This window comes from Bos taurus, chromosome 29 (assembly GCF_002263795.3).
Source record: "Bos taurus isolate L1 Dominette 01449 registration number 42190680 breed Hereford chromosome 29, ARS-UCD2.0, whole genome shotgun sequence".
Classification (NCBI taxonomy): domain Eukaryota; kingdom Metazoa; phylum Chordata; class Mammalia; order Artiodactyla; family Bovidae; genus Bos; species Bos taurus.
Window position 1 is genome coordinate 46,401,933 of NC_037356.1, and position 22,707 is coordinate 46,424,639.

General features: G+C 59.0%; 1 protein-coding gene across 11 annotated transcripts in view; it reads left to right on the forward strand.

Moving 5' to 3' along the window:
* Positions 1-11,358, forward strand: part of TPCN2 (two pore segment channel 2) — a 31,127-nt gene extending 19,769 nt beyond the window's left edge. For 5 of the 11 annotated variants that reach the window (XM_024987147.2, XM_024987149.2, XM_059882925.1 and 2 more), the window contains 11 exons: positions 1,111-1,230; positions 1,316-1,375; positions 2,560-2,688; positions 4,677-4,776; positions 6,913-7,106; positions 8,121-8,194; positions 8,684-8,765; positions 8,853-8,935; positions 9,283-9,364; positions 9,706-9,800; positions 10,559-11,358. In XM_024987147.2, coding sequence (XP_024842915.1) covers positions 1,111-1,230; positions 1,316-1,375; positions 2,560-2,688; positions 4,677-4,776; positions 6,913-7,106; positions 8,121-8,194; positions 8,684-8,765; positions 8,853-8,935; positions 9,283-9,364; positions 9,706-9,800; positions 10,559-10,637 — 1,098 coding nt within the window. In that variant the 3' untranslated portion in view covers positions 10,638-11,358. Of the gene's footprint in view, positions 1-1,110; positions 1,231-1,315; positions 1,376-2,559; positions 2,689-3,444; positions 3,495-4,676; positions 4,777-6,912; positions 7,107-8,120; positions 8,195-8,683; positions 8,766-8,852; positions 8,980-9,282; positions 9,420-9,705; positions 9,801-10,558 lie in introns of those variants that run through there. The other 6 variants (XM_024987148.2, NM_001192451.2, XM_015461347.3 and 3 more) reach the window with 6 other exon arrangements.
* The last annotated feature ends 11,349 nt before the right edge of the window (positions 11,359-22,707 follow it).

Consider the following 22,707-nt stretch of genomic DNA (forward strand, 5'->3'; position numbering starts at 1 on the left):
GAGAGTCACTGTAACATATGGGGAAGCTCTGTGGTCCCCGAGGGTGGAGGAAGATGCCTGGGGAAGAACAGACCTGGGGGGGACCCCTTCCCCAAGGCCAGGGTCTGGACACCTTTGGAGAAGTTGTGGTTCAGACCGCAGGGGGACAGGGATGTTTGCTGGTTTACCTGGGCTGGAGCCGGTCTGCGGTCACTGGGCAAGCAGCATGCCACCGTCTAGGGTGCAGCAGGCGCCGGCCATGAGCAGAGCATGTGGTATATAGAGGGAATTGGGCACCGGGGCCGGCTGGCAGCCTCTGGGCACCAGTACCCACGTGGAGGACGTTCTTACGGGGTCAGGCTGTGCTGCAGGTCACCAGGGAACCGTGCGTCTGAGTGTGGGGCTGGGTCAGAGCTCCACAGGTGTCTTTCCCTGACTTGAGGTGTGGTTAGTGTGACAGAGGAGCCAAGTGTTCAGTTTGATCAAATTTAAATTTGAATCAAGTGGCCACGGCCAGCGAGTAGCCGCCCCGTGGGATGGTCCATCTCGTGCTGCAGTGACCGCTCTGCACCTCTGTCCTGGTGCACAGGCGGGGGCCTCTCTGAGGGGAGGCAGGTTGGTGTGGGTCTCTGGGGGCAGGGGGGCAGGTTGGCGTGCGTCTCTGGTGGGGGGAGCAGGGTGGCATGGGAGTGCAGGGTCTCACAGGCATCTTCATGGTGTATTTGTTGCCCAGCTGCCCTTCTCTGATCAGGCTCCACTCCAGCCTGGTGACGGTGTGTGAGTTACCTCCATTCTGTGCTAAGTTTTCATAGTTATTAGCAACTAATTTATATGTATATTTTCACGTGACACTTGGCATATGTTTAAGACGACTGAATGCTTGTCCGTCTCGGGCTGCTTGCAGCATCAGTGCCCTTCTGGGTTATTTCCATGCCTCTCGGTGTTAGACGATTGTGACGATCATCTTTGTGCATAAAACTGACACCGTTTGAGAGGTGTTCCTGAGGCTGGAGAGTCTGGGTTGGGAGGCAGGGTGGGACGACTGAGTCCCAGGAGGAGGGGGTTGGGCATCTCGGTCCCCCGTGGCCGAGGCCGGCTCCATCGTGTTTCTGAGTGCGCGTGTCCCCCCAGCACCCGCCGCGGCCCGAGTACCAGTCTCCGTTTCTGCGGAGCACCCAGTTCCTCTTCGGCCACCACTACTTTGACTACCTGGGCAACCTCATGGCCCTCGGAAACCTCGTGACCATCTGCGTGAGTGCAGGTCTGCCCTGGCGTCGCTGCCCGCCGGCGGTCTCACCGGCCCCGGGCTGAGCCGCCGACCGCTTTGGCTCTGCAGGTATTCCTGGTGTTGGACGCACACGTGCTGCCCAAGGACCGCGACGACTTCGTGCTGGGGGTGAGCTCTGCAGCCACAGGCTGTCATCCAGGGTGATAGGGCATGAGGGGGCAGAGGGCACAGCCTCCCCACCTCAGGCCCGGGTCCCCGGGAGGCAGGGCCATCCTGGTGCTTCACCGCGGAGTCTGTGGAGTAGGGAGACGTAGGGCGTGGGTTCTAGGGCCTGTCTGATGGCTGGAGAGCCTGGATTGGGGGCTACAGGTGTGCCACTTATGGTTGAAGCTGTGCCTGGGGTACAGGTCCCCCGAGGAGAGGATGTGGACCAAGAAGGGGGTGCTGAGATGCCTGAGTTTGGAGGTAGGGGGCTCAGGAAGAGCCACCTAGAAGGGTGTGAGGAGCAGCAAAGAAGTGGGAGGGGAGGGTCACGTGGCCGCAGCGTGGGAGGGGGTGTCTGTGCGCCACGCATTTCACCATGTGCAGCAAGGCAGGACCCACGGGGCCCTGTGGACAGAGCCGCATGGATCTCATTGGCCCCACAGTGGGCGGGGGACATTGGGGGAGGTCAGGGAGCTGGGCGGGACCCACGGGACCCTGTGGACAGAGCCCCATGGATCTCATTGGCCCCACAGTGGGCGGGGGACATTGGGGGAGGTCAGGGAGCAGGGCGGGACCCACGGGACCCTGTGGACAGAGCCGCATGGATCTCATTGGCCCCACAGTGAGCGGGGGACATTGGGGGAGGTCAGGGAGCCGGGCAGGACCCACGGGACCCTGTGGACAGAGCCGCAAGGATCTCATTGGCCCCACTGTGGGTGGGGACGTTGGGGGAGGTTGGGGAGCCGGGCAGGACCCACGGGACCCTGTGGACAGAGCCGCAAGGATCTCATTGGCCCCACTGTGGGTGGGGACGTTGGGGGAGGTTGGGAAGCCGGGTGGAACCCACGGGGCCCTGTGGACAGAGCCGCAAGGGTCTCATTGGCCCCACTGTGGGTGGGGACGTTGGGGGAGGTCGGGGAGCCGGGCGGGACCCACGGGGCCCTCTGGACAGAGCCGCAAGGATCTCATTGGCCCCACTGTGGGTGGGGACGTTGGGGGAGGTTGGGAAGCCGGGTGGGACCCACGGGGCCCTGTGGACAGAGCCGCAAGGGTCTCATTGGCCCCACTGTGGGTGGGGACGTTGGGGAGCTGGGTGGGACCCACTGGTGGCACCGGGACTGAACGCTGGGCGTGCTTCTCCCTTTCAGATTCTCAACTGCATCTTTATCCTGTACTACTTGCTGGAGATGCTGCTCAAGGTGTTCTCTCTGGGCCTGCAGGGCTACCTGTCCTACTCCAGCAATGTGTTCGACGGGCTCCTCACCATCGTCCTGCTGGTAAAGTCTGAGACGGCTCAGGCGCAGCCTCTCGGGCGGGCAGTGTGCACTCAGCCTGTCACAGGGTCTCTCAGCTGCCCCTGGACCCCAGGGGGCCACAGGGCCTGGGCCTCCCGCCTCTGGTGACAGAGGGGCTGGCTCCCCCAGGTTCAGCTGCCTGGCATGGGGCTACAGGAGGCTCATTTCCGCTGCCTCTGTGGGTCGTCGGGGCTGGGGCAAGGTGAGGGCAGGCTGCCTCTCCTGACACCCCAGGGACGCCTGCAAGGAACCTGCAGACCCCGCCAGCCAGCACAGCCCCACCAAGGACAGTGGGGCCTCGGCGTGCGGAGGGATGGGCAGGGTCTCAGGCACTGGGAGTCTTGGGAAGTGTTTCCCCAGATCCTGGGGGAGTGAGGGGTCGCTCCTGGTGTGCACGTCACAGCAGCAATATTAGTGCGATACGTATTCGTGTTTGACGGATCAGAGCTGTGGGCCCCCGGCAGCAGCAGGGAGGCAGCTGAGAGGAGGGCCTTCTGGTCCATCCTTGACCGCAGTTTCTCCCAAGCCCGGAACTCCAAGGCCCCGTCCCAGCCCTGCCCTCCGCACGTGCAGCCTAACTCCTGAGGCCAGGGCACCCTCAGCAGCGGGGCGTCCCCACGTGGCACCAGCTGAGGGGCAGGACCGGCTGTGGTTTCTCCCCAGATCCCCTCGGGGCCCGCGTGTTAGAGCCGCTGGCGGGCCTGCCGCAGCGAGCCTTCTTCTCTTTTGTGATTAAAGGTTTTGGAGATCTCCACTCTGGCTGAGTACGGCTTCCCACACCGGGGCTGGTATGTGTCACGGAGAACCCGGGGAGGCCTGGCTAGCGCCCCGGGGAAGGGTGTGTGTCCGGCCTCTAGCCGCTGGTGCAGGCCGCTCTAGGCCCGAAGGCCTGACTCGCAGGGGAGTGGCCACAGCTCCTGCCCCGCCACGGCCTGTGGGGTCAGGTGCCTTCTCCGCTCTTGGGGACTCTGCCTTAAAGGCCTTGTGGCCGCCTTCAGGATGATTGTGTTCCCAGAGCTGGGGTGGGAGGCTCTGGAGGTGCCCGTGCGATGGGACCTGGGGCCCAGGTGTGCCGGGGGCCGGAAGCAGGGAGGCCCCCGCCATCACTTCCCACCCTGGGTGTCAGTTCACCTCCCCGTAGACGTCAGGGTGGCTCAGGGCTCGCTGAACTCACGCTGCCCCCAGTTCTGGCCACACGGAGGTATGGACGTTTGGCCAGGGGTCCCAGGGTGCCTTGCGGCGTGGCGTGTGGCAGCCTTGGGGGTCTTGCTGCCCAGAGCACAGCTGTCCTGGTGAACTCGCGTGCTGACCTCGCGCCCTCAGGGGGCCTCTTGGTCCCTCGGCTGGGCTGCCTTCGTCTTAGTGGTGCGCTTGCGAATCATCTGATGAGGGTGGGCTGGATGAGTCCTGCCCCTTGGGGTCTCGGGAGGGGTCTGTCAAGGGGGACGGAGGCGGGAGCAGTGAAGCCTCGGGGCTGCCCGGCGGCTGTGGGGCCAGCTCTCCATGTTTCTTAAGTGCACTGAAAACCCACAGGGCGCTTCTGGTGGGAGGTGGTGAGGGGTGCGTCCTAGGTGAGAATGGGTGAAATTTAAATAGAAACGAGAGCACAGTAAGGCCCGTGAGGGGCACCCAGGCGACGGGGTCACAGCCAGGGGCAAGGTCCGAGGATAGGAGACGGGTCTGGGGCCACATCTCTGCCAGCTCTGCTGGGGCCAGAGCTGGGCATCTGGAGCCCCAGGGTTCTCCCGTCACGTTGCCCCGCACCACAGGGGGGCTGTGCCCTCGGAGGTGTTGCCGTGAGCGCCCTGGGCCGCGGGCTCAGGCTCTGCCCTCCCGTCTCGACGGAGTTTTTCCGGTGGGTGGCGCCTGTGGGGCGGCTTCCTGGCACCCCGGTGGCCCGCTCTGCGTCTGTCTCTGGACCGAGCGTCCCCTGCGTCCCTTTGCCGGCTCACCCATCTCCGCGTCTGCAGGAAGCCGGCGACGCTGGGCCTGCTGTCGCTGTGGGACATGACGCGGCTCGTGAACGTGCTCATCGTCTTCCGCTTCCTGCGCATCATCCCCAGCATGCAGGTACCGCCGGCGCCTGTGGGCTCGCTCTGGGGGTGCGCGTGCCTGGCAGGCAGGGACCCTCTACATGCGCCCCAGCCTTGCGTCTTGGCTGGGTGACGCTGGAGGTGGTTGGGAGTGTACGGGCATCTAGCCCAGACGGCAAGGGGCTGTCGGTGGGACCTGGGGGAGGTCACGTGCTCTTTGGGGTCCCTGGCCTTTGTGGGGAGCCAGTGTGCCCCGAGGCATCCTGAGTTTCCGAACGGCCTAGGCTGCTGGTGGCTACTGGTGCCGCCTCCAAGGACCCCCAGTGCAGGAGTGGACTGCCTTGTGACTGTCTCTGAGCCCCGGTTTCTCATAACGTTCCTGCCAGGAGTAGCCCCAACTTTGGAGGGGGGCAGTCCGGGTGTGCAAGCCCAGCCCCCGCCCAGCACTGGGTGGGGGTGTCTCTCCTGTCTGCTTTCCTGAGCACTTCTCAGGAGAAAAGAACCCAAGGACACCTACCTGCCCCCTTTCGGAGTGTCCAGAGTGTCCACTTCCCCTCAGCCCCAACCCGGCACGGGGCAGAGTGGGTCTCTCCCATCTGCTTTCCCGAGCACTTCTCAGGAGAAAAGAACCCGAGGACACCTGCCCCCTTTCTGAGTGTCCAGCTCCTTCCCCTGTGTGCGTCCTGCCAGGCTGTGCACCTGGCCTGTGCAGCTGGTGACCCGTCGTCACCCAGCGGTATTTCCATCTGAAGGGGCTCCTGGGTGCAGAGGACTGTGGCCCTGAGCCCTCCATACATACACACACCTGTGTGACCCGACACATGCAATGCACACAGGCACGTGATCACACACACCCAGAGCACACACAAAATCATACACATGTACACGTAATCACACCCTCATATAATCACACATGTCATCTCACACACACACACATGCATGCACACACCAACAGATGGATTTGCATGTAACTGCACAATTACACATGTGTGTAACCACACACATACATATAATCATGCAGTCGGGCGCAATATAAGCACAAGTGTATGTATACACGTGTGTGCTCACACACACAGCCATCTGCACACACACGTGTACACATGTGCGTATAATCACGTGTGTGCACACGTACAGCAGAGTTCCTGCCTGCTAGCGTCGGTGCTGTTTCTCCTGACTCACCAAGTGGGGAAACTGGCTGCTTGGAAAGCCGGTCTGTGGGGCTTAGATTCACGTGCACCAGGGTCCCTGGCTGGGTCTCTGAAGCCCCACACCACAAACCCCGTCACCCAGGGCTGACGGGCCATCTCCAGGTCAGCCTTTCTCAGGAGCCTCCAGACCAGCTTTCGTGGGCTGGTGGGCAGTGTGGGCCAAGGTCCTGCACATCGTGGCTTCACCTGGTCTTGGAGGTGTCTGCACGTGTAGGGGTTTCTGTGTTGGGGTGGGCGGGTGTGTATAGTCGTGAGAGTGTGGGGGTTGGCATGGGTGTATGTACAGGTGAGGCGGGTGTGCATGTGTACAGGTGAGGTGTGTGTGTATACAGGTGCGTGTACAAGTGAGGTGTGTGTGCAGGTGTGTGTAAAGTTGAGGTGAGTGCATGTGTGTACAGGTTAGGTGTGTGTGGGTGTGTGTACAGGTGCATGTACAGGTGATGTGTGGGTGTGTGTGCAGGTGTGTGTGCAGGTGTGTGTACAGGTGTGTAGGTGTGTGTACAGGTGAGGTGTGTGGGTGTGTGTACAGGTGATGTGTGGCTGTGTGTGCAGGTGTGTGTACAGGTGATGTGTGTCTGTAGGTGTATGTACAGGTGAGGTGTGTGTGTGTGTGTACAGGTGATGTGTGTGTGTGTGTGTGTGTACAGGTGAGGTGTGTGGGTGTGTGTACAGGTGTATGTACAGGTGTGTGTACAGGTGATGTGTGGGTGTGTGTACATGTGTTTGTGTGCACGTGTGTGTACAGGTGATGTCTGTATAGGTATGTGTCTGTGTAGGTGTGTGTACAGGTGAGGTGTGGGTGTGTGTACAGGTGAGGTGTGGCTGTGTGTAGGTGTGTGTACAGGTGAGGTGTGTGGGTGTGTGTACAGGTGAGGTGTGGGTGTGCATGTGTGCAGGTGATGTGTGGGTGTGCGTGCAGGTGTGTGTACAGGTGAGGCGGGTCACCCACTCTCTTGCTGTCTCAGCTGATGTCCCTGGTGGCCAGCACCATCCTGGACCTGATCAAGAACATGCGGGCCTTCGGTGGGATCCTGGTGGTGAGTCTGGCCACCCGTGCTGGCCTCTCGGGGGAGCAAGGCCGGGCCACTGGGTGGGCAGCCGGAGCTCCACGGGAAGTGGCAGCCTTCAGAAGGAGGATCCCTGCATTCGAGTGGAGCAGGTGACCGAGGCCCGGGGATCCCAGGGCAGGGTGGGACGCTGGAGAGAGTGGAGCTGGGGTGGTCTGGCTGAAGGGACGGCCTGACCACACCGCCTTCCCAGAGAGCCTCTTGGTCACTTCCGAATCCCTCGTGTGTCCTGGGCCCTGGGCCACAGTGAGGAGATGAAAAACCTTAGAGGCACCAGGGGCCCCCCAGGGCTCACAGAGGCCCCAGAGTGGTCAGCCATCCTTGCTTGAGGATTTGGGAAACTCAAAGCTGCTTTTGCTGAGAGAATCTTGATGTCCCCTAGCCCTGGGCCAGGCCCCCCAACCCCGCCTCCTCCACTGTGGTCCTGCCGGAGCTGGGCCTTGAACAAGGGGCCCGGTGATGCTCTAGGCACGAGGCCTGGCAGGAAGGAGAGAGGGTGATGAAACCCTGCTGTTGTGGACGCCAGGGGGCTCCGTGGTGCCCAGGGCTGTCAGGGATGCTCAGGGGACCCGCTTCAGGCACTGCCCACAGGCCCCAGTCTGCCTTGTGGAGGAAACAGGCCCAGAGAGGGGCTGGGTTAGCGTGGGGGTGCTCCTCGTCTTCCGCCCCCCAGACACATTAGCGACGGGTCAGGGGCGGCCAGCAGCCCCTTCTCTGACTGGCACACAGCTACCCAGGGGTGCGTCTCAGACGTCTGCTGATGTACGTGGGGAGGGCAGTGGGCTTCTCCCAGAGGGATGTGGCCGCTCCAAGCCCTCTTCCCAGGATACCTTCTGCAGCCCTTGCTGCCCAGTTCTCCATGGGGCCTGCCTCCTGCTGCACCTGCCCTGGAGGAGGGCTCACAGCCCCAGTTCTCCCCCCAGGCCCCCATGTATCCCCAGGGCTTCCCTCTGGGACAGGTTGGTGGCCAGGAGGGGTGCCTGGGGTCAGAGTCCCCGTGTCCCCGGGGAGAAACTCCTGCTGGCATGCAGCCCCTAGCAGGCCCTGCCTGGCTGTGTGGGGGCCCCCGCAGGCGTGCGATGCCGACGGCCCGCCTGCCTCCGCAGGTGATCTACTACGTCTTCGCCATCATCGGCATCAGCCTGTTCCAGGGCGTCATCGTGGCTCCTAGAAACAGCAGGTGAGCTGGGTCCTGGGGGTGTAGGGGGAATGTCTCCGGGGACGCTGGAGCCGGGGTGAGGCCTCGGAGGTGGTGTGGGTTCAGCTCCCCAGGAGGGACCTCCTGGGTCCCCTTTCTTCCATGGTCTCCCTGCTCTTCTCCCCCCACCCTCCCTCTAGCAGCCCTCTCTAGAATCTACACTGAGGGTGACCCCTGACCCCAGGCCCCTTTCTGGAACTGCAGCCCAGGCTGCTTGCTGCATAAGGGGTGTCCAGGGCTCGGCCTAAACTGCGACCCTCCCCTGGCCTGCCTCTGCCCATGTGTCCACAGCACCGGTCTCGCTGCCCTTGGCACCTCCTTGGTTAGGGGGCACGTCCTCTTTGTCCCCCTTTCTCAAGGGCCTGCTGGGTCCATGCGGAACAGGGGCTCAGGTGGGGCTGGGAACGCGGGCGTGTGTCCCACTGCGGCCCCCACACTGACTGGGTTGTGCCCTCCCATCCCTCCCCGCAGCCTAGCCTCTGTCAATGGTTCCGCGCCCTGCGGGAGCTTCGAGCAGCTGGAGTACTGGCCCAACAACTTCGACGACTTTGCGGTGAGTCCCGCGCCCCCTGCCCCTCGGTAACCCACCCGCTGCCTCTGTTCCCTGCGGCCTCCTGGAAGCCCTGTGTGCCCCCTGCAGGCCGCCCTGGTCACTCTGTGGGACGTGATGATTGTCAACAACTGGCAGGTGTTCCTGGACGCCTTCCGGCGCTACGCGGGCCCGTGAGTGACCCGGCCTGGCCGCCCCGACCGCGGCTCTGCGCGGGGTGCGCGTCTTGGTCTAACCTCCCGGGGTTGCAGGGTGTACGGGGCAGCAGGTGGCTTCTGGGGGGGCCTGTGACCTGGGGTGAAGGGGCTCCGCCTGGAGCTTGGAGATCTCAGACGGCCCCGGCGCTGGGCCAGGTCTGAGCCCCAGCCCCGCTCCTCCCGGCCGACTGCCCCTAAAGGCCAGGCTGGGCCAGCCTGGGGGTTTGGGTGGGAACAGCGACGTGGAGCAGGGAGCGGTGGGTCCAGAAGAGGGTTGCGCTGGACTTACAGGCGCCCCCCGGCCTCCCCCTCATTCTCCACAGGTGGTCAGAGGTGTATTTTGTGCTGTGGTGGCTGGTGTCGTCGGTCATCTGGGTCAACCTGTTTCTGGCTCTGATTTTGGAGGTAGTGGACACGCCCGGCCCAGACTCTTCTCAGTTGGAGTTTCTAACTTGATGAGGTGGGGTCCACTTGGAACTTGGTCGAAGAGCCTGTGCTGGGTTCGCACAGCTCTGGGGTGCGGGTCTGCACTCGCTCGGGGCAGCTCGTCCTGAAGGCTCCTGACCTTTGACCTGTGGGGTGGGGCTGGAGGAGGGCCCTCAGGGAACCGCTCCTGTAGGGGCCGGGGGTCTTGTCGGGCCTCGGGTCCCTGTGTCCAGGGGGAGCTTCTCAGCCAGGCCGCCATGGGAGGGGTTCACGCAGGGCCTGGGCCTACCCGCTACCTGTTCCTCCCTCCCTCCTGCCAGAACTTCCTTCACAAGTGGGACCGCCGCAGCCACTTGCAGTCCTTCACGCAGGAGCTGGAGGACACCTCTGAGATGACCCAGGAGCTCCCGTTCAGGTGCGTGGGAGCGGGCTCAGGTGCGTGGGAGCGGGCGGGACGAGAGGGAGGGTGGGGCCTGGGGCAGGAGGCGGGGCGAGAGGGAGGGCGGGGCGTGGGGCAAGAGGCTGGGCTGAGAGGGGGCGGGGCAGGACCAGGAGGTGGGGCGAGAGGAGGGGGCGTGGGACGAGAAGCGGGGTTGACAAGGAGGGCAGGTCAGGGGGCGGGGCCAAGAGGGAGGGTGGGGCGGGAGGCGGGGCGAGTGGGGGCGGGGCCTAGAGGCGGGGCCAAGGGGGAGGGTGGGGCGTGGGTGGGAGGCCGGGCCGAGAGGGAGGGAGGCAGTGGGCAGGCGCTCCTCTTGGGACCTCCCGGGCTGCTTCTGCTTCTGCCGTGGGGCTGAGTTCCTCTCACCATGAGCCTGCGTAGGGAAGCCTCTTCAGGTGCTGTTAGTCCCCAGGTGACCCTCTTGGTGGGTGAAGTGAAACCTCGGCCCCTCTTTCCCATGGTAACCTGGAGCTTGTTCCTCTGGTGGCTCAGAGGCGACGGCCGCACCACCCTCCCTGAACGTCTGTGTGTGTCGCAACCGCACAGAGTGGGCTTCTCCCGGCCTTTGAGGGACTCCCCGTAAACATCCTAGAGGTGGGCCCAAGCCCCCTGTGGGTGCTTCCGCGCAGCTCCTGGTCCCGAGAAGCCCTGACGAGGCCTCTCCATCATCCCTGCGCACCTACTCCCCTACAGGCGCCCAGGGCGCCCGGTGCATTGTCTCCCCCGTTCCGCAGGGACGTCCTGGAGGAGCCCACGGAGGAGGAGCTGGTGGAGAAGCTGAGCCGCCACCCGCACCTGCAGCTGTGCAGGTGACGTCCGGACGCCTTCCTGGCTGCGGCGGCCGGCGGCCAGGCGGCCTCTGGAGGCTCTCAGGCTGGGGAGGAGGCGGCCGCGACCCAGAGGAGGGGCCTTCCTCTTGGGCAGACCCGCTGTGCGGACCGAGGCTGGACAGGCGCAGGCCCTGATTCGCAGCTGAGCAGGACCACTCTGCAGCCCCTCCGGCGCTGTTGACACCACTTTCCTTTATAAGCTGCTTCCGAGGGACTACCTTTTCTAAATACAGTGGGTGACTCCACAGAGACCGCTGATGTGTGAGAGGAGACGCAGCGGTCTTTGCCTTGTGTCCTGCTGTTTCCGTGGTGCCTTTACTGCTGGCGGCCTTCAGGGACCAGGGGCCCACACAAGGCCCACACTGGCCGACTAGCAGCTTTCCGGGGCATTAAGCTTGGGATCCTGGTTTTAAACTAGAAGCTGGACTGTTGTTTTATTATTTTATGGCTCATGTGAGTGTGATCGAGTGTGTTTCTTCCTGGGTGAGAACGCCAGTCATCTTCATCAGTAGGCCTCAGGAAGCGCGAGGTGGTTGCCTACTGGAACGGGACTGCTTCTATGGAGCGGGGCTCCCGGGGCTCAGCCAGTCGGAAACCAGTGCTGTGGCCAGATCAGCCCTCGCGGTTCTTACTGTGTTTGCAAGAAGCCTTGCAGCAACAGCTGTCAGGAAACTTCGAAAAAAATAAAGATTTATTACCTACAAGACCTGGAAATTACCTACTGCACCTGGGCCCATACAGCGAGGTCACAGGTAGAGAGAGAGACCGTGGGCCTGGGGTTCTGCTTTTATTGCAATTGAGGGTTTCAGAGGACTCACTCTTGGTTGGTGGATTTAAAACATAAGAGCAGGAATTTAAAGTGACAGAAGAAAAAAAGTGGCCCAAATGGTCAGTTATCAAAATCAAAGATTTCTAAAACAAGTCTCAGAGCAGAAAGGTGGGCAGTGTGTTTGAGATACTCTGAAGTGGATGCCTCTGCAGTCCAAGCTTAAGAAAACTATTGGCAGGGCCTTTGCTACTCCAGGTATGGCTGTACAGGTTGTGCACTGCACAAGAGTACCCAGCTACAAAGGTGTGTCCTGGCATTGGCTGTCTGCCCCATAAGAGGGACCCTCTCTAATTTGCGTAAATACACATATAAGTCAGGGATGGCCCTACTTTGTGTGTGACAGGGGACTGGGGTGGGGAGGAGGGGAAAGTGAGCAGTGTGTGGCAGGCCACGTTGCCACTTGGTCCATCGTAGATCCAGATTGATAAATGGGATTTTTATTTCAAGGGCCACCTTGAGTGGTTGGTGGGTGGTAGCCCCCAGAAGGTCTGTTGAGAAGGATTGGAATCTTCGTGGGAAGGAGTGCTAGGATTTATTAGTGATGTCTGCCATAAGCCCCAGAAGGGAAACCAGGGCATGGATGCTGACTCCACTGCAGGAAGTGATCCCAGTCTTCCCCAGCTTGTTTGGGAAATGGGATGAGAGGAAAGTTCAGCTAAAAAAAAGGAACTTCTAGAATGTCTGCAAACCCCAGTGCTTGAGGTGTTCTAACTCCTGGTAGTGTCTTGTGTATTCAACTGCATCGTGGTTCCTGGCCCCAGAGTTTATCTGAAATTTTGGGTATTCACGTGACGCTCCTCAGGTTTGCGGGATCTTTGTGGGTAGTGAGGTCTCTCCCAGGCTTGCTCCTCGTGCAGTCTGCCTTCCTGGAAGGCTGGTTTTGGGGTGGGGAGACCTTTGCGGAACTGGTTTAGAAGTCATACCCAGCTTGGTTGGCTGCCCTGTTTGCTGGTGTGTTTCCACCCCACCTCAAGGTCTGAGCGCCATCTAGTGGTGGATTCAGGTTCAGTTGCCTGTCAGCTTAAAGCTGTGATCCCTGGCTTAACCAGGTAGCACAGCGGTAAAGAATCCACCTGCCAATGCCAGGTTGGATTCCTGGGCTGCGAAGATCCCCTGGAGGAGGGAATGGCACCCCACTCCAGTATTCTTGCCTGGAGAATCCTACGGACAGAGGTCTGGCAGGCTAGAGTCAAGCTAGAGTCAGACATGACTAAACTCACTTAACATGCACACACACGTGATCCCCAGGGGATAGCTCATTGTTTTCCCCAGACCCCTGGAGACCTGCTTCCTCTTTGGCCCTCTCATGGCACAAGGCTGGGAGCCCAGCCTCACCGGATTGTAAGCCTGTCCACCCAGGCCTGGTTCTAGTGGGCAGTGTGCCCGCTGCCCTGTCCTGAGGCTGGTCCCAGCCCTGAGGGTCCACCACCTCCCCATTCCATGGCCTGTGTGCAAAGAAGCCCCCTGTAGTTAGGCTGTCACTCAGCAGATAACTCCAGACAACCCACGCTGGGCTCGGGGACAGCCCTTCAGAGAGGCTGGCTCTGCCCAGGGAGGGAGTGATTAAAGCTGGCGCCGGTCCCACTGTGCTGGTGCCTGGTGAGCACTGGCTGGGGCGCCTGTGCAATATCATTTCCCTACGTCAAGTGATGTCAGCCTCAGAACCTTCGTCTAAAAGAGCTAGGGCTGAAGTGAAGGCTGATCTGGGGCCAGAGTCTTGTCCAGCTGGCACGTGCAGCCCCCATGTGCCGGGGGCGGGGTGTCTCACTTCTCGCCCCACCCAGCTTGGAACCACCAGCTGCCTGGAGCCTCAGCTGTGAGCTGGTTTCCTGATCTGCAGGGGAGGGCTGGGGTTGGCAGGAGCAGGTTCACACCTGGGCATCTCGCTGAAGAACTTCCGGTGACCCCAGCTTCCCGCTGGAGGTGCTGAGGCCATGTCTATGATCTCCCAGGACAGACGGCGTCAATGCTTTAAAATATTTATTTGGCTGTGCCGGTCTTAGTTGCGGCATGTGGCATCTTGGGTCCCCGACCAGGGATCAAACCCGGGCCCCCTACATGGGGAGCGCAGGGTCTTATTCACTGGACCACCGGGGAAGTCCCAACCTCAAAAGTTTTGAACAGCAGCTGGTGATAATAGCATGGCTCCCAAACTGGGTTTTTGTGAGGTTTCCTTACGCGCTGCAGGTTCTGCAGTCTTTGCAGGAACATCGCAGGAGTGCTTTCTGGCAGGTCGTGTGCAGTTTTTGTTTTCCACAGCCGATGGCCAGTCTTCCTACTTGGTTGGGGTGGTGGATGCTAGGCTGCTTCGTATAAAGTAACTCGTTCTCCGTTTGTGATGAATGAGTGGGGAGGAGCTTTGACCCCGTGTGAATATCCTGTTTCTCACTCAGCTTTCTTCTCCTGCCCTCTTTCCATCTGTGTGGATCGTGGTTTCTTTTATTCAGTGGGTTATAGTCTGTCACTGGATTTTATTTCAAGCTCAAATCATCATTTTGGCCGGGGGAGAGGCCTTCACCCTATCTTTTGTGTCCGTTAGCTATGTACCTACTATCCTTTGAACATTTCTTTGCTTTCTGACATGAAAAGGTATTTCAGGCCTATCTTATACCTTCTGTCTCCCAGCCTTGGTGCGAGCCATTTCTCTAAAGACCCCTGTTCCTTTAAGGGAGAAAAGCTTTAGGAACCAAGGTGTGGTTCTGAGGTGTGCTCACTGCTATTGAGGTGTTGCTGCACCCAGACTCCCTCAGGGGACAGAGCTAGGGAATCGATGCACTCACCTGTCTGTCTGTCTGTCTCTCTAATCTATTTCTATCTATCCATCTCTCTGTTGTACTGACAACTAAACCACCAATGCCTCTGATTTCAACCAGTATCTCACAATTTCTCCCCTTCCACAGCTATTAAGCATTTTTCTCGGAATGATTCCCATTTCCCTTAATCTGTGCACTCACTCAATCAATTTCCCCGTAAATAACCAGTCTCCTTCACCACCACCACCCTGCCCCCACAGAGATGTCCTTACCCCCGCTAGTGCTCTGTGCACACCCGGATCAGAAACCTGCAGGAAAGAGCTTTCCAGATGGTTAAAGAAGTAAATAAATAGAACTACAAGAAATGCAACTTTATTCACAAATAAGGTGATTGTGTACCTAGAAAATCTAAAATTATCAAACGTCGTAAGAATTCAGCACGATGGTTTGTCATAAGATTAATACACTGAAGTCCGCTGCTTTCCTAAACACTAGCAACACACTGTCCTAAGTTTATTTTAAAAGACACCATAAAAAGTACTACTTGAATCAGAGTCAAATCTTCAAGGTCCTTACATTGAACAAGAGATGTTCAAGGCCTGTATAGGAAAACTGTGCCATTTCTTTAAAATCCGCAGTTGTAGGCTTGAACAGAGAATGTGCTGGTTTTCTTTTGCTGTGAATCTAATTGAGGGAAGAACTGATTGAAAAATGACATGAAACTTACATGCAAAAACACCTAAGTCACTTCTGTATGTTACTCCTGGGGCTTCCCAGGTGGCTCTAGTGGTAAAGAACTCGCCTGCCCATGCAGGAAACATAAGAGACCTGGGTTTGATCCCTGGGTTGAGAAGATCCCCTGGAGGAGGAAATGGCACCCCACTCCAATATTCTTGCCTGGAGAATCCCATGGACAGAGGAGCCTGGTGGGCTGCAGTCCATGGGGTCGCAAAGAGCTGTACATGACGGAAGCTACTTAGCATGCATGCACTTCAGTATACACAGATATGATAGCCAGGGCAGCGTGATGCTGGTGCAGGACAGATGAAGAGATAGAATGGAGTGCAGAACCCACAAACAGCCTTGCACACTCAGAGAAATTCAGTGCCCAGCAGAAAATCACAGGGACAGGATAGGTTACCCAGGAAACGCTGGAAATTCCAGTCCATGTGGAAAAAGAGTGAGATTATGTCCTGGTCTCACACTTAAAAGTACATCCCACCTGGATTAAGGCATTAGGTATAAAGGGTAAACTTTTAAACATTTAGAAGACAATACAGAAAAGGAAATATTGATTAAATGAATACATTCATATCAAGAGCATCTTTCTTTAAAAGATACCGTGAAGTAGGCAGGGCACAACCAGAAGAAGATATTTGTAACAGATATAACTGACCAAGGACTTGTATCTGGACCAGGTAAAGAGCCCCTACAAGTTAGCAAGGAAAATACAAACAAGTTAATTTTAAAAAAAGGGCTTGAACTGGCTTTTCACAGGAAAACAAACTCCCAAGCATGGCAGGAATGTGATGTCACGAACAATTAGTGAGGCGCAGAGCGAGACCACAGCACCATCATTTCACGGTCACTACAAGGTCAAAATCTAACAAGTCTAGCCAGTTGAATGATTGCTAAGTCACTTCAGTTGTGTCCGACTCTGTGCGACCCCATAGACAGCAGCCCACCAGGCTCCCCCGTCCCTGGGATTCTCCAGGCAAGAACACCGGAGTGGGTTGCCATTTCCTTCTCCAGTGCATGAAAGTGAAAAGTGAAAGTGAAGTTTCTCAGTTGTGTCCGACTCTTAGCAATCCCATGGACTGCAGCCCACCAGGCTCCTCTGTCCATGGGGTTTTCCAGGCAAGAGTACTGGAGTGGGGTGCCATTGCCTTCTCCAAAATGATTGATTGATTAGAACTTTTACATATACTCAGAGGAAATTTAAATGGATGCCATCTTTTTCGAAAACCATTTCACTTTATTTGTTTTAGTGGAATATGACGGACGTTATTCTCCTGCTTCCCTGGTGGCTCAGACAGTATAGAATCTGCCTACAATGCTGGAGACCTGGGTTTGATCTCTGAGTCAGGAAGATCGCCTGGAGAAGGCCATGGCCACCCACTCCAGTATTCTTGCCTGGAGAATCCCATGGACAGAGGAGCTTGGTGGGCTACAGTCCATGGGGTCGCAAAGAGCTGGACATGATTGAACGACTTAACACAAAAACAGCAACAACAACATTCTCTTGCTAGGAACACACTCAAATAGCCTGTCCACAAGAGAGAGGTGGTAAAATGTCCAGAAGGGCAAAGGGAGTCCAGCAGAGGGCTGTACACAGCATAGATGCCCCCAGCAGAAGGTGCACCCGCCATGGAATCTTACACAGCACCGAACCCAGTGAACTCCAGCCACAAACAACCTCATGACCAAGTCTTAGAAGCACAGTGTTGAGAAGACTCCACGTGGCATCGTATTATTTATAAAATTCAAAACCACAGTTAAACGCTATAGTGTGGGCATGTACACGTGGGCATTAGGATGACTTAAAAGTGAAACATGAGGCCCCGGGAGGTTGGCTCCGGGGAGACAGGGGCAAGGTGAGAAGGCCCATCTGGATGACATGGGCATGTAATTGAACTTAAGTGCAGCCCGCCAGGCTCCTCTGTCCGTGGAATTCTCCAGGCAAGAACACTGGAGTGGATGGCCATTCCCTTCTCCAGGGGATCTTCCCAGACCACAGATCAAATCCACATCTCTTGCATCTTCTACATTGGCAGGTGGATTCTTACCATTGAGACACCTGAGAAGCCCTTTATAATGGACACACATTTACAAATATTCTTTAATAATTTTTTAATCTATTTGGCCGTGTTGTGTCTTAATTGCTGCATGCAGGATCTTGTTATCGTAGCTCGTGGTCTTAGTTGTTCTGCGGCACGTGGGATCTGATTAATAGTTCATTGACCAGGGATCCAACCACATCCCCTGCATGGCAAGGCGATTTCTTAACCCCTGGCCAACCAGGGAAGCCCCAAGAATTCTTTTATATATGTGCCACATGTCATATTAAAATATAATGAAAGATGGAAAGAAGAGGGGCATGAAGGATGTAGGGTGTGGGAGGCTCCCCCCAGGAGCTTGGCTGCCCAGGGGAGCAGAGAAGGGGGAGACATTGGAGGGCAGTGTGGTCAGCTTTCTTTTCTTCTATAAAGAAAGCTGAGCGCCAAAGAACTGATGCTTTTGAACTGTGGTGTTGGAGAAGACTCTTGAGAGTCCGTTGGACTGCAAGGAGATCCAACCAGTCTATCCTAAAGGAGATCAGTCCTGGGTCTTCATTGGAAGGACTGATGCTAAAGCTGAAACTCCAATACTTTGGCCACCTCATGTGAAGAGTTGACTCATTGGAAAAGACCCTGATGCTGGGAGGGATTGAGGGCAGGAGGAGAAGGGGACGACAGAGGATGAGATGGTTGGATGGCATCACCGACTCGATGGACAGGAGTTTGAGCAAGCTCCGGGAGTTGGTGATGAACAGGGAGGCCTGGTGTCCTGCAGTCCAGGGGGTCGCAAAGAGTCGATTACGACTGAGCGACTGACCTGCACTGAAGTGGGATCAGGAGAAGGTCAGTTACTTATGTGGGGAAATTGTGTGGCCAGCTGGGGAAGACCCAGCGCCACAGGAGTGAGGGCGGGAGCAGCAGCCACCTTGGCTGTGAGTGAGGGACAGGCGTGCCCCCCGGATGAGGGCAGAGGGAGGCGGCGAGGGCGTGGGGGCCAGCTGGGCCATCCGTGTGCCCCTGGGGTCCTGGGCAGCATCAGTGAGTGTCCTCCAGCCCCACAGGCCCAGGGTCCTCATGGGAGCAACAGCGGCCACCGAGTTCCTCTCCCGGGCCCCGCCCACAGGCCGCCCCCCAGCCCTGGCAGCTGGATTGGGTCTGAGTGCAGGCCTGACCTGTCGTTGGAACCTCAGAGCCGAGCCCCGGCAGGTGGGTTTGGGCCTTTCATGTGGTCTGCTCTGGATCTTGTCTTTTACCAAAATGGCCAGGGTTTGGTTTCCTGCCTCTCTGATAATTGGTGGTTCTTATCAAAACGTTAGACCGATTCCTCGCTTAAAACAAAAAAAATGGGAAGGCAGGCACCTTCGCTGCTCTTAAAAACCAAAGAAGGGGGCGTGGGGCACGCGACACCCCCCACATCAAAGTGGCTGGTAGAGGCCACATCACCCAGCTCCTCCCCGCCGCCCCCCAGCATGTGGCTGAGTCATTCTCCTGGGAAAGAGAATCGGAGCCACCCTGGCAGCCGGCCCACACCTGCAGCCCCGGCTGCTGCCTTGGATCCCACAGCGGTTGCCTAATGCGCGCCTGGGCCCCGCAACACCTGTCGCCAGGTGAGCCAGGCTTGCCAGACCCGCCCTCCAGCTTCGCTTTTCCATCGCGGTTAGCGGGCACGGAGACGCATGGGGAGACAGGAGCCTCGGATACCTGCAGCCACGCCCAGTGGCACCCGCTTCTGAAGCCTGGTGCCTGCTGAGGGCTGGGCGACGGGCAGGGGTCTCGGCCACCGGCTCTGACCTCCTGGGGCCTCAGCATCCCCTGGAGGGGGCCTGGTTAGCACCAGTCCTGGGCCCCACCCACATGCCGTCTGCGGGCCTGGGAACCTGCACGCTGACAGTTGCTGGCTGCTGGTTCAGAGACCACACACGGAGAACGTTCCTCCCCATCTCCAGTTCTCTTTCTTTTAGCAACAAGCACCCAGAGCTGCTGTTGATCAATTTCTACTTTTTAAATTAAAAGTTATTTATTTATTTGGCTGTGTCTGGTCTTAGTTGAGGCACGCAGGATCTTTGTTGCGTCTCGCGGGATCTTTTGCTGGAAAGCATGGACTCGCTAGTTGTAGCGTGTGGTCTTAGCCGCTCTGAGACATGTGGGACCTTCATTCCCTGACCAGGGATCGAACCCACGTCCCCTGCATTGCAAGGCAGATTCTTAACTACTGGTTGCTGTTCAGTTGCTAAGTCGCGTCTGACTCTCGGCCACCCCGTGGACTGCAGCATGCCAGGCTTCCCGGTCCTTCGGTATTTCCTGGAGTCTGCTCAAACCCATGTCCATTGAGTCGGTGATGCCACCCGACCATCTCATCCTCTCGCTCCCTTCCCCTCCTGCCCTCAATCTTTCCCAGCATCTCAGGGAGGTCTCGTGAATTTTTAAAAAGCAACCTTTTGGGAGGGGGCCGTTACAGAGAGAACCTCTTCCTGGGTGGTCAGAATTGCCCAATCTGTCCTCTCTGGGCAGAGGGTTCAGGGAGATTCCAGCTCAACCGGACGCGTGTCCTGGTTGGGAGGGTCCAGGCTGCCCGTTCTTGGCTCAGGCCCGTGTGCAGACCACACGACTGGCCATGGGCAGCTGGCTGGACTCTGAGGGCCCCGCCCAGTCTTGTGGGGTGGGGTGGGGGTGGGTGGGCAGCACCCCCACCAAGGGCCCCTGGGCGCAAAGTGGAGAGAGCTGGGCTCCAGCCTCACACCCCAGCTCCACAGTCCTGGGATCCCCTCGCTGCCCCCCAGGACTCCCCCTGCCCACAGTGGGGTGCTTCCACTCTCTCCTCTGCCCTCAGGGCCTGTGGTCTTGATGTGCAGCTGATGCTCAGGCCAGCTCTGAGCCTCCTGGCAGCCCGTGGGAAAAGGGAAAAGGTTTTTGCCGGAGGACGCAGTGGGCTTCTTGCCGCTGAGCCAGGTCCCTCACCAGCCCGGGGGTGGGGGAGTGGCGTGCTGGGCGGGGCTGGGCTGGGTTGGGGAGCTGCTGGGTCCCCACTGACTCCCAGCCTCAGACCAGACCCATCTGGGAAGTGAGCCCCTACCTGCAGCAGCCTCCCCAGCCTTGGTCTGGTCATCCATGAGTTTCAGGGCTCGGGGTGGGGGCCCAAGGGGTGACAATGTGCCGTCGCCTCCCATCAGGTCTGGGAAGCAGCGCACACAGCAGGTGTCAGCCTTGCATGTCCCTCAAGGGACCCTCCTGAGAATCAGTAGCAGCGATCATTAGGAACAAGGAGAGCCACCGTCTGGGGGCTTGCTCACTGCAGGCTCTCTTCTGAGCACTTGACCGCTGGCTTGTTTAATCCTCAGGTGGCCTTGGCTGTGGCACCCCTGGCAGGAGTGGGGCCCGAGGCCCAGAGAGGCTGAGCCACTTGCTCCTGGTCACACGGGGTGAAGGTGTCGCCTCTTCTCCTGGGCTTGTCTCCGTCTCCATCCCCCGATCCGTCAGCGTGCCTGCTAAGTCGCTTCAGTCGTGTCCGACTCTGTTCAACCCTGTGAACTGCAGCCCCCCCAGCTCCTCTGTCCGTGGGGTTTTCCCAGCAAGAATACTGGAATGGGTTGCCAGGCCCTCCTCCAGGGGATCTTCCCGACCCAGGGATGGAATGTGTGTCTCTTGTGTCTACCTGCATTGGCAGGTGGGGTCTTTACCGTCCGAGCCTGGGAAGCCCACACTTCACAGGGAGGATTCAGAGAGCCGATGCTGCAGCGTCAGATGCCATCTGCGGGACCGGGAGGGTCGGCACAGCCGCGGCGGGCTCCGTGTGTCACCAAGGAGGCAGGAGGCGGCACGCAGGTGACAAGGGGAGGTCCGGGGCACAGGCTGGGTTGCTTGTGACTTTCTCCCGTCTTGGCCGCCATTCAGAGGAGCCCGGGGCAGCCGGAGTCTCGGCCTGGGTGTGCACCCCTGCCGGCCGCCTGCCGTGACCTTGATGCTGGGCTGGGCTTCCTGGGGCCCTGGTTCCTTCGCTGGGAAGAGGTGGGCGGGTGGCTGGAGAAAGCCCTTGTGCCAACTGTGGTGCAGGACTTACTCTGCAGGCACGGCTCCATCTCTGAGCTCCTTGGAGGCAGGCTCACTGTCCCTTGCAGGTAGGGAAACTGAGGTGCAACCCATGCCCACCCAGCAGTGGCAAGGCAGAGGGTGGGCCCAGGGCTGGCCCGGAGTCCAGGTCCCCTCAGTCCTCTGTCCTCACGGCTGCAGCCACAGGTTCCTGGGTTGTTGGCTCCGGGTTTCCAGCCCTTGGCCCAAGCGTAGAGACTGTGGGTCTCGGTGGATCCCTGACTTCTCTTGTGTCCTCAGCTGTCGATGGGCCACTTGGTGAGCACCCTGTCACCCTGAGCTCGGGGGCGGCTGAGGCAGGGAGGGGCTCGGGCGTGCCCCACCCGGAAGGGTGAACCTTTCCTCTGGAGCCCCCTGCCCCAGTGCTGGGCACCTGGTCTTACCTGGGGCGTCACTTGTACTTGGATGCTTTGGAGCCTCCCCTCCACCCCCAGGCTCCTGGGCTGGGTCACCGAGGCCAGGGGCTCCCCTCTTTGGAGGTTTCATCCGCCCCCCCTCCCCCGACGCTCGTGAGCTTTCACGAGCTCTTTTTCTCACTTAGGAGAAAGACAGGGTCCAGTCCTGGACACGGATGGGGTTGAGGGGCCCACCCAGGCCCACGGACAATTGAGCCTCTCTAAGATGTCACAGGCCCCCCGTTTAGAAGGGATGGAAGGTAAGACTCTGGCTCTGAGGGTCAGGTTCCAAAGTCCTCCTGGGTGTCCCACCATTCAAGGCGGGGGGCACGGAGGACCTTGTGAGCGAGGGCAGGGTGGCACGGAGGACCTGTGAGCGAGGGCAGGGTGGCACGGGATGGTGTGGCCTCCTTTCTCCTGCCCCATGGCATCACTGAGAGGGTCCTGCCTCCTGTGATAGGCGCCCTGCTTGTCCTCTCATATGATGCTCGCTCCCAGAGACGCTTGTCCTCCCAGGGGTCCCTTTGGACAGATCTTCAGGCAGTTTCACCCCAGGGTCCCCGTGCCTTCCCCCATCACCCACACCTGGCCCCGGAAACCCTCAGGTGTTCCTGCCCCATCCACCCCCGACTGGAGGCTGGGGTGCCTCCAGGCTGCCTTGGCCTCAGTGCACGGTCTTCGGTCGTGGGGTACAGCCCTCCAGTGACCCCGAGCCCCGGGACAGGAAGTGGTATTGGCAGATGGGGGAGGGGTGTGAACCCTACTGTTCCCGCTCTGGGCACTATCTAGTCTCAGTTGGACAAGGGAGCGTAAGAACCGGGGAGCTGGTTTATCTGACTCCTTTGTCAATCCTTTCTGTGTCCAAAGGGCTGAGACCGTGGGATGCCCCAGCTCTCAGGTGCAGGCGTCCCCTGCGGCTGTGTCTGCAGAGATGCAACCCTGGAAATTCTTGGGCTGGTGAGGCTGCCCCTTGGGCTGTTCACAGAAAGGGCTGAACGCCTACCCTTCCCCGCTAATTCTGCCCCGGTTTTGGAAATGGAGGTGCAAACTGCTTGAAAATGAACCAGAAAGCTCTAGGTTTGATAGAGGGTTCCAGTCTGTAGCTCTTGTGGTGCCAGGACCCTTGGGGACCTGCTGAACCCATAACCTAAACACCACGGGGACTTCCCTGGTGGCCCGGTGGGTAAGACTCCACACTCCAATATGAGGAGCG